This window comes from Heteronotia binoei, chromosome 19 (assembly GCF_032191835.1).
Source record: "Heteronotia binoei isolate CCM8104 ecotype False Entrance Well chromosome 19, APGP_CSIRO_Hbin_v1, whole genome shotgun sequence".
Classification (NCBI taxonomy): Eukaryota; Metazoa; Chordata; class Lepidosauria; order Squamata; family Gekkonidae; genus Heteronotia; species Heteronotia binoei.
This window is the reverse complement of record NC_083241.1, coordinates 12,934,807-12,950,896: the sequence shown is the minus strand read 5'-3', so window position 1 is coordinate 12,950,896 and position 16,090 is coordinate 12,934,807. Positions and strand designations below refer to the sequence as shown.

General features: G+C 45.9%; 1 protein-coding gene across 1 annotated transcript in view; it reads right to left on the bottom strand.

The window, feature by feature from the left end:
* Window positions 1-10,982: 10,982 nt before the first annotated feature.
* ASB7 (ankyrin repeat and SOCS box containing 7) overlaps window positions 10,983-16,090 on the bottom strand; it is a 44,802-nt gene continuing 39,694 nt past the window's right edge. The window contains exon 6 of the mRNA XM_060259811.1: window positions 10,983-15,114. Within this exon, the coding sequence (XP_060115794.1) occupies window positions 14,975-15,114 (140 nt within the window). The 3' untranslated portion in view covers window positions 10,983-14,974. The remainder of the gene's footprint in view (window positions 15,115-16,090) is intronic.

Sequence of the window (16,090 nt, the reverse complement as noted above, 5' to 3'; positions counted from 1 at the left end):
CAGGGTGACTGTTGTGGGGGAGGAAGGGAAAGGAGATTGTGAGCCGCTCTGAGACTCAGATTCAGAATGAAAGGCGGGGTATAAATCCAGTATCATCATCATCTTCCAGTCATAACCATGATTTAGCCGGAAGTTTCCTATGGGCCTTATCTAAGTACAGATTCTTCAGAGCTCTCCATGGCCTTCCCTATCATGCCATTTGGCCTTCCATTCCCCATATATCGGGACCGCAATCTTAATGCATTTATTGCATTTACACCTTAAACCAATTGATGTTATTCTCCTTGCTTCTATCTCTTCACAGCAGGCGAGCCTGATCTTGTCAGACTTCAAAAGCTAAGCAGGGCTTGCCCCAGTTAGTACTTGGATAGGAGACCACCAACGAAGCCCACAGTCACCGTGCAGAGGCAGGCAATGGCAAACCACCTCCAAACGTCTCTTGCGGTGGGAACCGCAGCTCTGACTTGCTGACAAACGATGACAACACCGCTATTTGACAGCAGATGACTCGGGATCATCTAGCCTCTACATGTAGCAGTATTTGGGGGTCTAACAAACGAAGAAAACAAATCCCAGGGACTTTGTCTGAAATAAAGCCCAAGTTCCAACATCTCCGTTTCATAGAATCACAGAGTTGGAAAGGACTTCCAGGGTCATTTGGTTCAACCCCCCTGCACATTGCAGGAAATTCATGCCCCAATAAGACTCGCTCTACGCCCAGAAGATGGGGGTGGGGGGACCCTCCAGGATCCCTGGCAAAACTGGCCTTGGGGAAAATTTGCTGCCTGACCCCCAAGTGGCAATCAGCATTTCCCTGGGCGTGTAAGAAAGGGCCATGAGAACTAAAGCACTGATGCAACCCTTCCTGCCCTCCTCCTCATGATCTGTCTAAGTTCACAGAATCAGCATTGCTGTCAGATGGCCATCTAGCCTCTGTTTGAAAACCTCCAAGGAAGGAGAGCCCACCACCTCCCGAGGAAGCCTCTTCCACTGAGGAACTGCTCAAATGGTTAGGAAGTTCTTCCTAATGTTTAGTCGAAAACTCTTGATTTAGTTTCAACCTGTTGGTTCTGGTCTGACCTTCTGGGGCAACAGAAAACAACTCCACACCATCCTCTATATGACAGCCCTTTAAGTCCTTGAAGATGGTGATCATATCACCTTTCAGCAATCTCCTTTCCAGGCTAAACATACCCAGCTCCTTCAGCCTTTCCTCGTAGGACTGGGTCTCCAGACCCCCCACCATCTTTTGTTGCCCTCTTTTGGACACCTTCCAGCTTGTCCAGTTTGTGGTGCCCCAAACTGAACACAATACTCTAGGTGAGGTCTAACCAGAGCAGAGCAAAGCAACACCATCACTTAGTGCAATCTGGACACTCTACTTCTGTTGCTTGCATTCTGTACTTCTTTCCCCACCACTACTCCCCCTTCCATTGTCTTCCTCTTTTATTAAGAGTGAAGCCATCAGCTCCATCCAGCCTGGCTGTCAGAATCATAGAAATGGCAAGGACCTCCAGGGTCATCTAGTCCAACCTCCTGCACAATGCAGGGAATTCAGATACCTCCAGGATCCCTGGCCAAACTGGGCTGGAGAAAAATTGCTTCCTGACCTAAACTTTATAAAGAAGAAGAAGATATTAGATTTGTATCCCTCCCTTCACTCTGAATCTCAGAGCGGCTCCCCATCTCCTTTCCCTTCCTCCCCCACAACAGACACCCTGTGAGGTGGGTGGGGCTGGAGAGGGCTCTCACAGCAGCTGCCCTTTCAAGGACAACCCCTGCCAGAGCTATGGCTGACCCAAGGCCATCTCAGCAGCTGCAAGTGGAGGAGTGGGGAATCAAACCCAGTTCTCCCACATCTGGAATATGTAGAGATGATAAATCCAAGGTTGTCTCCTCCCATTATGACCCACTGCTCAGCCATCTGCAGGTGTGCCACTCAGACTGGCCCTTGTACCTTCAAGAGGGAAAGCTGCTTTGAGCTCCACCCCTCTGAGGGACATTTTAACATTAACTGCAACCAGGGCTTTTTTTTGGTAGAACAAGCCCAGCATGAACTCATTGGCATATTAGGCCACATCCCCTGATATCACCATTGTTTCACATTGGGCTTTTAAAGAAAAAGCCCAGCAGGGACTAATCTGAATATTAGGCCACACCCCGATACTAAGCCATCCAGAACTGCATTCCTTTGCATATTAGGCCACACCCCCTGACACCAAGCCAGCCGGAACTGCGTTCCTGTGTGTATTAGGCCACACCCCCTGACACCAAGCCATCCAGAACTGCATTCCTTTGCATATTAGGCCACACCCCCTGACACCAAGCCAGCCGGAACTGCGTTCCTGTGTGTATTAGGCCACACCCCCTGACACCAAGCCATCCAGAACTGCGTTCCTTTGCCTATTAGGCCACACCCCCTGACACCAAGCCATCCAGAACTGCAGTCTTTTGCCTATTAGGCCACACCCCGACACCAAGCCATCCAGAACTGCGTTCCTTTGCCTATTAGGCCACACCCCCTGGCACAAGCCATCCAGAACTGCGTTCCTTTGCCTATTAGGCCACACCCCCTGACACCAAGCCATCCAGAACTGCATTCATTTGCCTATTAGGCCACACCCCCTGACACCAAGCCATCCAGAACTGCGTTCCTTTGCATATTAGGCCACACCCCTGACACCAAGCCACCCAGAACTGCGTTTCTTTGCATATTAGGCCACACCCCCTGGCACAAGCCATCCAGAACTGCGTTCCTTTGCATATTAGGCCACACCCCCTGACACCAAGCCACCCAGAACTGCGTTCCTTTGCATATTAGGCCACACCCCCTGGCACAAGCCATCCAGAACTGCGTTCCTTTGCCTATTAGGCCACACCCCCTGGCACAAGCCATCCAGAACTGCGTTCCTTTGCCTATTAGGCCACACCCCCTGGCACAAGCCATCCAGAACTGCGTTCCTTTGCATATTAGGCCACACCCCCTGACACCAAGCCACCCAGAACTGCGTTCCTTTGCATATTAGGCCACACCCCCTGACACCAAGCCACCCAGAACTGCGTTTCTTTGCATATTAGGCCACACCCCCTGACACCAAGCCAGCCAGGACTGCATTCCTTTGCATATTAGGCCACGCCCCCTAACACCAAACCAGTTGGAACTGCATTATTGTGTGTATTAGGCCACACCCCAACACCAAGCCAGTTGGATCTGCATTCCTGTATTAGGCCACACCCCCGACACCAAGGCAGCCAGGACTGCGTTCCTGTGTGTTCCTTCTCAAAAAAAAGCCCTGACTGCACCATACTTGAAATAAAGGAACAGAAGTCAAAAATCCCAAGCCAGTTGGGACCCACTGGCAGAATCTAGTTGGCAGATTAAAAAGATGGCTCGTCTTTCACAAGACCTTACTTGATTAGCAATGCCCCTGATGTGAATTGGCTCTAAACTGCAAGCCATTATACACCCAGACAGAACCCTAGACGGCAGCAGTCATTACAATGGATTTCACTGACGAGAATGAGCAAATGAAAAGCTGAGTCATTAAGTTAAAGCAACCCTGTAGATCCAGAAAAATATCCCCATTGTTTGCAGTACACTGTATACAGATTGGTTTTTTTAAATGGTCTTTTTGCAAGGATAGCAAGTGTTTTTCACTTGCCTCCCCCCCCCCAACCAGTCTTCACAGAAGACCATAATATTCTAATAGCTAGTATAGAAACCCGCCCTGCATTCCAGCTTGAACTTTTATTGGAAGCTAAGCATTTGTGGCATCCAGTGTTTGGAGTTGGACTCAATTCTGCAATTGGGGATAACTGTGTTTTAGCAAACGCATCTCGTATCTTCCAAAGGGCTTCATGCACATGACCTCTGTGATTTGAACAACCGCCCTATTAAGTATATTAATATGCCAGGAGGAGGAAGGGGGGGCAGGGAAAGAGGAGCTGGGTCAAGACCACTGCACGAGCGGGGTGGGATTTCAACTGAGGTCACAGGACACACTCTGGGCAGTCACATTATAACAAGCTCCCACCCGACTACTGGAAAAAAAGGGGGGCATTTGAATAATGGTGCCAACTTATAGGGGTTTCAAGGCAGTGGTGGTTGGCCATTGCCTGCCTCTGCATAGCAACCCTGAACTCCCTTAGCAACCTCCCATCCAAAAAGAAGAAGATTGCAGATTTATACCCTGCCCTTCTCTCTGAATCAGAGACTCAGAGCAGCTTACAGGCTATGTCTTCTCCCCCCACAACAGACACCCTGTGAGGTGGGTGGGGCTGGAGAGGGTTCTCCCAGCAGCTGCCCTTTCAAGGACAACCTCTGCCAGAGCTATGGCTGAGCCAAGGCCATTCCAGCAGCTATAAGTGTGTGGGGGAGTGGGGAATCGAACCCGGTTCTCCCAGATAAGAGTCCGCGCACTTAACCACTACACCAAACTGGCTCTCCAAACGCTAACCGGGGCTGATGCTGCTTAGCTGTCGAGACCAAGCTAGCCTGGACCAGCCGGGTCAGGGCATCTGAGTTATGCCAAGAGAAAAGACAACATGGAAGCACCTGGGGGCTCGCGTTGTCTAGATCAAGATTTTTGACCTACAAAAGGCAAACCAATATGCCTTTGCACAAGCAAGAGGAACACGTAACGTTATCCGTTGCAGGCGGGCAGCTGTGTTGGTCTGCAGTAGAAGAGCAAGATTCGAGTCCAGTACCACCTGGAAAACCAGAGCCTTTTTTGAGCAGGGACGCAGTTCCGGCTGGCCTGGTGTCAGGGGGTGTGGCCTAATACGCAAATGAGCCCCTGTTGGGCTTTTTCTACAAGAAGCCCTGTGTGATGTCAGGGGTGTGGCCTAACATGCAGGGCTGATGTAGCCAATCCTCCTGGAGCTTACAGTAGGCCCTGTACCGAGAGCCCTGGAAGCTCCTGGAAGATTGGCTACATCAAGGGTGTGTGGCTTAATATGCAAAGGAGTTCCTGCTGGGCTTTTTCTACAAAAAAATGCTCTGTTAAAAACCAACCAGATTTCCAGGGTAAAAGCTTTCAAGAGTCAAAACTCCCTTTGCCAAATATCGAGGAAGCTCCAACTCTCCAAAAGTTTATCCTCTGGAAATCTTGTTGGTCTTTACCGGATCGAAATCTTGCTCAGATAAAATACACGTATTTAAAGACAGGAAACAATCAGCACTGGTCACTTTTGGTCAGTGCTGAATTCGGTCCATCCTTTCACAGAACTTGCTTTCGTTAACAGGCACCCCACCAGGCCACCTCAGCGACAGACACGAAGGTCCCTTTTTGATCAGGTCCACCAATCGGGGACCAGCTGGTCCACCAATCGGGACCAGCTGTCAGATTGCTCTGCCCTTTCCAGAACTACCTCCTGCAACAGCTGCTTCGATTGGTCATCACGGAACCGTTATGCAAGCCAACCCAGAAGTGCGACTTTTGATCATTTTCTTCTTCCTGAACCTTTTGTGCTGTATAATACTGAACGCTGTTATTTCCCACTGCAAACTAGGGGCAGAAAGATAGTATTTATAAAATAACTACCCACTCCTCTAATTTATTTATTTAATCTCAGAGTTGGAAGTGGCTACCATGGTCATTAAGTTCCACTGGCTGCCAATTCAGGCCCCACTAGTGGGTATCCAACTGATGCTTAAAAGCCCCTGACAATGCAGAATCCACCTCCGAATATCACCTGATGCCGAATGCCATGCAATAATTGTGCGCTATTGCAGGACTCTGCAGAAGCAGCATATGCGTCCTTGAAGTACATAAGAGAAGCCATGCTGGATCAGGTCAATGGCCCATCCAGTCCAACACTCTATGTCACACAGTGGCCCAAAAAACCAGCTGCCATCAGGAGGTCCATCAGTGGGGCCAGGACACTAGAAGCCCTTTCACTGTTGCCACCCACTCCAAGTGCCAAGAATACAGAGCATCACTTGCCTCAGACAGAGAGTTCCAACAATGCACTGTGGCTAATATCCACTGATGGACCTCTGCTCCATGTTTATCCAATCCCCTCTTGAAGTTGTCTATGCTTGTAGCTGCCACCACCTCCTGCGGCAGTGAATTCCATCAACCCTTTGGGTGAAGAAGTATTTCCTTCTATCCATTCTAACCCGACCGCTCAGCAATTTCATTATAAGAACATAAAACATCTATTTCCTCCCTCTCTTAAGAACATAAGAGAAGCTATGTTGGATCAGGCCAATGGCCCATCCAACACTCTTGTGTCACTCAGCGGCCAAAAAACCCAGGTGCCATCAGTGGGGCCAGGATACTAGAAGTCTTCCCACTGTGGCCCTGCCCACCAAGCACCAAGAATACAGAGCATCACTGCCCCAGACACAGAGTTCCATCTATACCTTGTGGCTAATAGCCACTGATGGACCTCTTCCAAAGTAAACAAATGCTGGGAAGAAACAGTGGGGCAGGCTGAGGCGCTGGCAGACACTGTGAGTTAGAAGGCAAGGTACAGGGCTCCAGAGCAATCAGGAGAGGCTCCTCCAACGTCATCCGCCAGCCACATGTTGTCCTGGCTTCATCCCAGGAAGCTGCCAAGGTCACTTACCCACTCCACACACCAAGGGAGGAACTGGATTCTCCTTAGGCTTCCTAGAAGAGAAGCAGTTGTCTGAGGTCAAGTATAAGGGTCCACTTTCTCTGTGCATGCCATCTCTCCACCCCCTCTGCTTTCTCTTATTAACTAAAACAATTCAGTTAGCAGAGAACTTTGCTGAAACAAACATCAATGGCTTGAAGTGGTGGCTATTTTTGTCATCATAATTCCATGCTAAGGCTCCCAGCAGCCATAACCCCATTTTATTTGCCGCTAACTGAAACCAGAGTCGCACATTTCATCACACAGACAGAACCCCAACCCATGAAAGTGTCTTTGGTATAAGACTTGGCAAAAATTTTGCCTTTCTGAGAGAACGACTGCTACAAAGACAAGGAAACATCCCCTTCTGGATAGGAAGGCCTTTTATGTTCTCCAGGAAACTAGGTGTGTGGGTTGCCAAATGGACCCTCGTACCCAGGGTCAGCCGCTTTAATAAAATGGGTACCATCCGGAGTGGAGGGCTCCATAGGGACACAGCTCATGCCTTTCATGTATGGGGCACTGCATAACAAAATGGGGCATTGGATGGGGCATTGCATACAAAATCCTAAGAAGAGGTAACATTAGATTGACTATTGTTTATAGCATTTCTCGCATATAATGAAAAAGAAATGGCAAAAAGAACAAGGACGGTCAATTTACATAAGAACATAAAAGGAACCATGTTGGATCAGGCCAATGGCCCATCCAGTCCAACACTCTTTGTCACAGTGGCCAAAAACTCCAAGTTTGGTGTAGTGGTTAAGTGCGTGGACTCTTATCTGGGAGAACTGGGTTTGATGCCTCACTCCTCCATTTACACCTGCTGGAATGACCTTGGGTCAGCCATAGCTATTGCACTTGTCCTTGAAAGGGCAGCTGCTGTGAGAGCCCTCTCAGCCCCACCCACCTCACAGGGTGTCTGTTGTGGGGGCGGGGAGAAGATATAGGAGACTGTAAGCCACTCTGAGTCTCTGATTTAAAGAGAAGCCACTCTGCAGTCTTCTTCTTCTTCTTCTTCAAGTGCCATCAGGTCCACCAGAGAGGCTAAAAGCCCTCCCACTGTGCCCCCCGCCCCAGCACCAAGAATACAGAGCATCACTGCTCCAGACAGAGAGTTCCAACAATAGGCTGTTGCTGATAGCCACTGGTGGAGCTCTGCTCCATATGCTTATCCAATTTGCAGCTCAGGGATTTCTGGCTATCCACACGAAGATGGCATCCTCACCTACTGGGCCGGGGATGTTCAGTATATAATATTTATTTCTTTTACTTCATTTTCACCGCTCTTTCCTCCCCAACAAGGACCCGACATGACTTCCAACCCATGGGTTAATGGAACTGTGCACCCACCATTTATACACCCGAACAAAAGACACTGAAAGATGGCTGTCGAGCCTCAGCCCGTTGCCCCAAAAGCAAGCTCTGTTTTCCACAACGCAATCAGAGACGCTTATGGGACGGCAAATTCCTTCCATGTGTGAGTGGCTTGTCAACAGCTTGCAGATCCCATCACTTCGGTAAACAGCAACATGCACCATTAATTATTCCTTTGACACACGAACACACACACAGGAAATGAGACACACAACAACTGGAGCATAATTTACGACCCAGCGCTTGGCGAACAGTTTTCCAAATCCGTCCAGATTGCTTGGAGGGAAAAACAACAGCCAGCAGCAATTGTGGAAGCCCTGCCAACAGAAAGACAGTCAGGACCAGAGAAGAACTGGACAGCTCCCTTCTCTGCCCCATAAGCATTCCTCCCCTCTTACCCTGGACCCCCAAATGCTGCTTTGCCTTCCAGTTGAACAGTGTAAACAGGGTAGCCATGTTTGTAGCAACAAGATAAAACAAAAGTCCAGCGGCCCTTGAAAGGCTAACATTTATTACAATGTGAACTTTTGTGAGCCACAGCTTACTTCTTCAGATATGGGAAGGGGAGATTATATCGGGAATTCTTATAAAAGTAAAGGTAGTCCCCCTGTGCGGAGCTGACATAAATGAGACCTTGTCGGGCTGGGCCGTGTGTGTCATAAAATGTAATGCCAGGTAGCAGAGATATAAACTTCATAAAGGACACAGACAAACACAAGCAAAGATATTTTTTTTTTTAAAAAACTTAAAACATTAGCACTCATTGGTCTTAAAGATGCTTTCTTTGTATCTCTCCCATGGGATCCGGGGAACTGGGCAAAGGAAGGTCTGGCTCTATCCTTTCTTCCCCAGGGGACCAGGAGGGGAAGGAGCCTCAGCCAACAAAAGGAAAAGAGGCTTAGTTTAGTAGCTCTGCTGTGTGATTGAGAGAACAATATACACAACTCAATCGTTATAGTGACAAATTACTATGTAATAAAGTGCAAAATGCAAAACATAATTCATGAAATTTCCTCCACAAGGAGTCCCGATGTGCAGGCTGTCGACTTTAAAAAGTCCTGCTTCGATTGTCACTCTTCCAGCAAAGGGGGCTCCATAAATTTTCAAAAAAGACGTCCCCATTCAACCCCGCTCATTGTTGATCTTTCCAGTGCGTTGCTTACTGCTAAATGTTTTTTAAGATAGTGTGGGAATGTAACTTCTCCAGGAGGATTCCAAACTGGCGGCTCAAGGCCTTTATGGAGCACCCTTTGCTGGAAGAGTGACAATCGAAGCAGGACTTTTTATAGTCGACAGCCTGCACATCAGGACTCCTTGTGGAAGAAATTTCATGAATTATGTTTTGTATTTTGTATATGCACTTTATTACATAGCAATTTGTCACTATAACGATTGAGTTGTGTATATTGTTGTTCCTGTAGTGACTTCTCTCCTGTTGTGCGATTGAGAGAGCCTGGCAAAGCAAGCTCTCCCCTTTCTCCCCAAGGGAGGAGCCAATGAAGAAAATAGAGGCTTTGCTCTGTAGCTCCTGTGCGATTGAGCAAGCCTGGCAAAGCAAGCTGTGAAGCAGAAGGAAGCAAGAGAGAGGGAGAAGGAAGCAGATGACAGCCAGTTGCACGGGGGCCTGATGGGAGCCCTCTAGGGGCCTGATTCAGCACCCGGACCACACGTTTGACACCCCTGGTCTAGATAAATGCAGGGACTGGTAATAAGAAGTGCAATCCCAAGCACAGGGACTGGTAATGACACTAGAAAGTTAGTATTAAATATTTTAAAAGGCACAGCTGAAGAAGGACTTTGTAGAAGTCAGTGACAGAGGTTTGTTTCTCTTTCCAGTCACAATCATTAAAATGCCTGAAGAAAAAGATGAAGCAGATTTAAAAGAATTTGTAATTATTTTAATTTAAAAAAAAATGTCCCAACACAAAAAAACACCCCAACCCCAACCCCATACATTACAAAAGGAAGAAGAAAACATGTTGCTATATTGCTAGCACAGAATGAGCGGCATGGAAGATAGAATGATGGGTAAAATGTTTAGGTCGTCCTTCTGTAACGCTGCACTGACTTTAGTGAGACTGGGGGTTAACATGCCCTTCACAAAACCATGACAGGCAGCTCAAGCCCTGCTGAAAGTGAGTGGGGGGCCTACACTGTGCAGGAACCAAAAGTTCACTTCAATGGGGGCTTCTGGAGGAGACTCTTCAGGCAGACTTGGGCCTTGTGCTGAAAATCTACTTGGGCCTGACGCAGACAAAACCTGGTTGCAACCATGGCTTGCAAGGCAAAACTCAACCTTCCCCTCAGGGCTGTTTTTGTAGCAGGAACTCCTTTACATATTAGGCCATCCCTCCAGATGTAGTCAATCCTCCAAGAGCTTACAGGAGACTCTGTAAGAAGAGACCTGTAAGCTCTTGGAGGATTGGCTATACACCAGAGGGGTGTGGCCTAATGTGCAAAGGAGTTCCTGCTACAAAAAGAGTCCTGTTTCTCCTTATTCACATTAATCCTCCCTGCCCATCAGCCGTGTGACCAAGATTTAGCACTGCCACCAATGAACGCTAACCCAAAGCCTACTTCTCAGCCAGAATATGAAGCTAGCTTGCAGGCTCTAGTTAAGAGAAGACCCTGGTTAGCACTAACACAGAAGCTCCCAAAAAGCCATTGCTAATGCTGACAAAGGTAAGTGGGGAGGGGACATGTTTTCATAGCTGTCCTTCAATTTGCAAGCAACTGTCTGAAGGAAATCTGACCTTCCCTTGATATGTCTGAACAACTATCCGGACACCAATGTTCTGTCTTCATGTTGCCCCCAAGGAGGGTATGGAGTTGCTCCTAGTATGAGAAATTAATTCAGCAAGTAACAGTAATAATAGTAACAACAACAAGAACCCCCCCGATGGAAGCCTTTGGAACTAACAAATGTGATTTCTAATATTGTAAATAGATTAGAAATATGGTCATTAAATAACCTAAAAAAAACCCCAAACAAACCAAAACACTTACTCTGCTGTACATTTATAAAACAGAAATATTTACAAAACTCTGTTTTTTTTTTTTTTTTTAAAGAATGAGGTTTGTGGTTTGCGAACCATCATAATCTTGTCTGTTTCTTTGGTGCATTTGCCAATTTATTTATTTTTTTAAAAAAGCTAAAATTAAAAGCTAACAAATATTCAAGCTGCGGTAGCAGGACTGGGACACAGTACTTTATCTTTAAAAAAGAAAAAAAAATCAAACCCACATTTTAATGGAAAATTCCCAACCATTTCCTAACTGTAAAATTAAAATACAGCAACATCATTTCCTTCTGATTTTTTTCCCCCAATCCAATAAAGAAGTTATTTGTTCACATAGGTGCACATCTACCATGCGTGGATTCAATATAACCCCCAACCTGATGGGGAACCATGTGGATTGCACATGCTACACACTCCTGTCTTTCAGCACCAATTTGACACGGTATGGAAGCTATGGCATCCCCCGGACATTATAAAAAGAGAGCAAAACTCTGGCCAGTTATTTAATAAATCAAGTGCTTAACTTTCTGCAAAAGGGGACCTTGACACAGACATGACCCATTGCCTGAAATCCGCAGATACAGCTTTACAGTAGGGGAGGATCACAACGTGGGTTGAAGGGAGTCAAAAAAATCTCAACATATGGCCTAAGATGTACTTCATTTAAGCGTCTCGGACATTAAAATAAGGGAGGGGGGGGGACCCAAACAAACCTCGGAACAAATAAATAATGGAATTATACATTTCATTAAATAGCACTTCTGTAACCAGCAAGACATTTCATAACTTTTCCTTTGTCTGAAGTTGCAGCAGCGAGACAGGATAAAACGCACCTTACAATGAAGCCCTGAACCAGCAGACACAACTAGGCTGTTAAAAATGCATCACCGCAGGCGACGAAAGGGCTGACTTCTGTAGTCAGCCAAACTAGGACTGGACCTGCAGCCTTACTGCCAAGTCACCGCACTTAAGTAAGACTAACATTCCCACCCACCCCTCCTGGACTGGAGCTTTCGACTCTGAAGAACCTAAACCCAGGAAAGATTGGCCATCGGAGGGCTCTCTGAAGATTTAAGGCGGGGTGCAGCTCTTCGCTATGGAACTGGGGCCCCATCATGAAGAAGTCTTGCAAAACCTTTGCATTCAACATAACCCTGGAAATGAAATAAGACTTGCTTGGCAGAGCTCCCCATCGCAAGATCCGAAAATGAACGGGAAGTATATTTATTCTAGAAGACGAGGCGGCCTTTCAACTCCTATTTTCTGAATAATTCTACTTTTCTCTGGCCACTGCTCAAGTAGACCGTAGCTTTAATGAGGAGCGGAAAAAAAAGACGCCACTAAGCCCGTAACACGTTTCTGTTTGGATCAAACTGTCACACAGCAATGACCGGGGTTCTCCAGAAGTCTGCTTCAGGCTAGATGCTGCATATGCAACACATACATGAATGTAAAGAAATAGGAAGAGGTGATTCGGGCCAGGATGGAAAAGCCCAAAGTCTGAAATTGAGATCAGGAGGTGTTAAAGACTTAGTCAGATCAAGGTTAGAACACTACACCTGGGCAGAAACATCTTTTTCTCTTCTTCATCTTCTCCTGACCCACTGTCCTTCCTTTTTGCGTTTTGTAGTGAACATCCAGAGGAAAAGTTCTTGGGAACTCAAAAGGTCTGCCCCTTAACTTTGTTACGAGCTGGTTGTCCTTAATTAAAAGTTGTTATTACTCAGCGTCTGGCTACCTACAGTCTTCGACTAGCCTGCTCTGTTATTCTCCCAGCTTCCCACTCTTGCTGGCTGACGAGACTCAAGAGGCACAATAGAGCAAGATCATCCTTGGTGCTACGATTCCTTGTAAGCCGTTGGCAGCCAGGGGGTTGACTGATGCTGACAAAAAAATTACTCATCAACAAGCAGAATCTATCCTGACCCTGCTGCTCCTCCTCCTTCATGAAGGGGGTAAAAAAAGGTGCTTGAAAAAGGGGGAAATAAGTTAATACTCAAGCGACAAAGATGACATTCCTCCCCAAGCATAGCTCGTGTCAAATCATGGTCCATCTCGATAACGCCACTGATAACATAAGAGGTCAAATGCCTCCAATCTGGGCAACAGATACGGTATTTCTGTGATGCTTTCAACTGCCAAAGAATGGTTCTATCAAGTCCCAGGATCCCCATAACAGCCAGTGTTGTAATTGTAACCATGTGCCCATTTAAAGTGAAAACACATGAGCTACGGTTTTTGCGAGATTCCACCTGTGCTTTGGTGATGACTTTCTTCCGAGTGGGGAAGATAAGAGCGAGGTTGCAAACAGAGCTCTCGGAGAGACAAGAAGTAGTTTATATGGATGCTATTGTTTTTTGGGGGTATGGCTGGTCAACCTGTGCCTTAAAATATCTGTGGGCATGAACTGCGAAGAGTTCAAATCCACACATATCTGCCTACAGGAAAAATATGCAATTTGCAGTGTTTTGAACCGTGAGCCGTTCTCTTGTGGTTCTTATGAGGACGTGGAGAGAAAGAGAGGTCTGCTGAAAGACCTGCTCAACAGAAAAGCAGTAGAAAATGTGAGAGAAGAAACGCGCAATGCCCCTTTAACAAAGTAAAACCGAACTGTAGATACTGGTCTCGAGGAGAAAAGAAATTAGGTTTGTAAAAAACAACAAAGCTCAGAAGTTAACCACAACAGTTCAAATTTAGATGGCTTTGAAATTTGGGGAACCGGGGACACTAAAAAAAAAAGAGTGAGCTTGAAAAAAAAACAAAGTGGCAATTGCAAGAGTAACTAAACATCATGTTGAGGCCAAGATAGGAATGTGTAAAAAAATAAAAAAATCACGTGTGATGGCAAAAATATATAATAATAAAAAAAAACACGATTGCACGTGAGGCTGTATATGAAAACCAGGATGCAAGTGCTTTGAAATTAAATTTGTTTTCCCTTAATGCTTTTATAGGAAAAAAAAAAAGTTACAGCGAGACCGTCGAGGCATCTGAGCAGCATAAAACTTAATTACAAACAGCAGCCCATGTACAGGCGTCGAAAAGGAACAGTCAGACATACGGACATTCAAACTACAATAATTATGTTAGCGTGCCAACCGGTGCTAAAAAAAAAAAAAAAAAAGGCTGAAGGTGGCAGCATTTCCAAAAGTCACCACGTTTCGGGCATTGAGAGAATTTAGTGCAAGTTACACAGTCTTGGGGGGGGGGGCATCATGATTCTGCGGAAGGCTCTGCACGGGCAATACGGAATCCCAATCCAATCAGGAGGGTTCCCTTCTGGGGCACAGGCAAGAGATGCTCATAAAGGTGACTTGTACAGGAGCGTAGCTAGTAGACTGAACTCACCAGACAACACCATCTTTTGCAGTTTCTTTGTTTCAGGGGGCTCAGAGCTGACTTCCCACAGAAGCTCCCGTTGAAATGGAGCTTGTGTAGCAGCAGCGTTGATGGGATCGCTCCTCTTACAGTTTCTTATCTTTACTTTCTTTTGCATTCGCTCAGCCATCACACAGTATTATTACACATGCTACGTGGGCGGGAAGGGGGGGGAGGGAGGGTACGACTGAATGAAGAGAAAGTTTCTTTTGGACAAGAGTGTGTTTGTTTTCTTCATTTCAAAACCCGCAAATAATAATTAAAAAAAAACTTTCAAAAGTGATGCTTAAAACCAAACCAAACCTCATGCCCTACACTTCTAAGATTGTATAGAAACCGTGGGTCTTGTAAACTTGGACCGGGAATTTAAAAAAAAAAAAAAAATTAAGACCTCCTAGCATTTGGTATAAACACTCCCCTCCCCTATCAAGGAATTGTATACCTGCCTTCTGACTTCTCGGGAAAAACAAAAAATCAGAAATTGCATAGGATATACGTTGTGCAAGGCAACCAGCCTTTGAAAAGTATCTGGAATATAAACTCATCTTGCTTAGTGTCCACTTCTTGTTTTGTTTTGTTTTTTGTTTTGCAAAGAGTCAGATATCATCAAATTTGTGTTTTAAGTAGTCTTTCATGACCTTGGCAATCGGTAGTTCATCAAGTAGTTTGAGATTTTGAAGGCCTATACACTGGCGAATTTTAATTCGGCATAGATCTTGCAAGTTCCTGGGTTGCCCTAAAGAGGGAGGAAAAAAAGAGGAGACAAAAGATTAATATCTCAATTTATGGCTTTAAAATCAACTGATACAGATAAGCAGAAGGTTTGCAGGATACAGCCCTTGTTGGGATGTGCCGTTAAGATTACAAGTTAACACCAATATTATTGTTATTATAATTAACTTCATTTATAGCCCACCTTTCCCACTGAGACGCCAAGACAATTATAAAACCTCATAAAAGCAATTTTAAACAAACAGCAAAGATTTCTAATAAACAAAAACAATGCCACGAAACTAGGACTAAAGACTTGGAAAATAATGCAAGGAAAACGACAAAACCATGCAGCCTGACAAGCATACCAAAGAGATAGAAGATCTTGAACTGCAGTAAAAAGTTCAGTGATACCCATACTATATTACACTCCTATCCCTTTTAGACACAACACCACGAGCGAATGCATTAAATTATACTTCTGACCACCTTGTAATGTTTCTTTTTTAAGCTGACTTATGGAACCCTCGCGATTTCTACACAAGAGATAAACAGAGGAGGTCTGCCATGGCTTGCCTCTGCATTGATACCCCTAGACCTCTCTGGGGTAGAGAGCAAACAGCAAGTATACATGGCCCCAATCCAAACGAGGCTATGTGAGGAGGGGAGAGAGGGCTGAGCCCTTCAACTCCTCCTGTTTTGCTAATCAAACCCGTTTTGGCCCAGGTCCAACCACAGGTGTATCACAGATGGAAGGAAACCTTTCCCACCTTTGCTACCAGAGCCTTTTCAAGGTGGAGATAACCAATCAATTTTATATTTCTCTCTCCTTGAGACTGTTGTAACAAAACAGCCCTTAAAGCAGCCAGATTTTGTGCTCTAATTAGAGGGTACAACTCAGTCTTAAGGTGGCACCCACAAAAGGCCCTGCTCAGATTGGTGAAGTCATCATGGTAGGGCATAAGAACATAAAAGAAGTCATGTTGGATCAGGCCAATGGC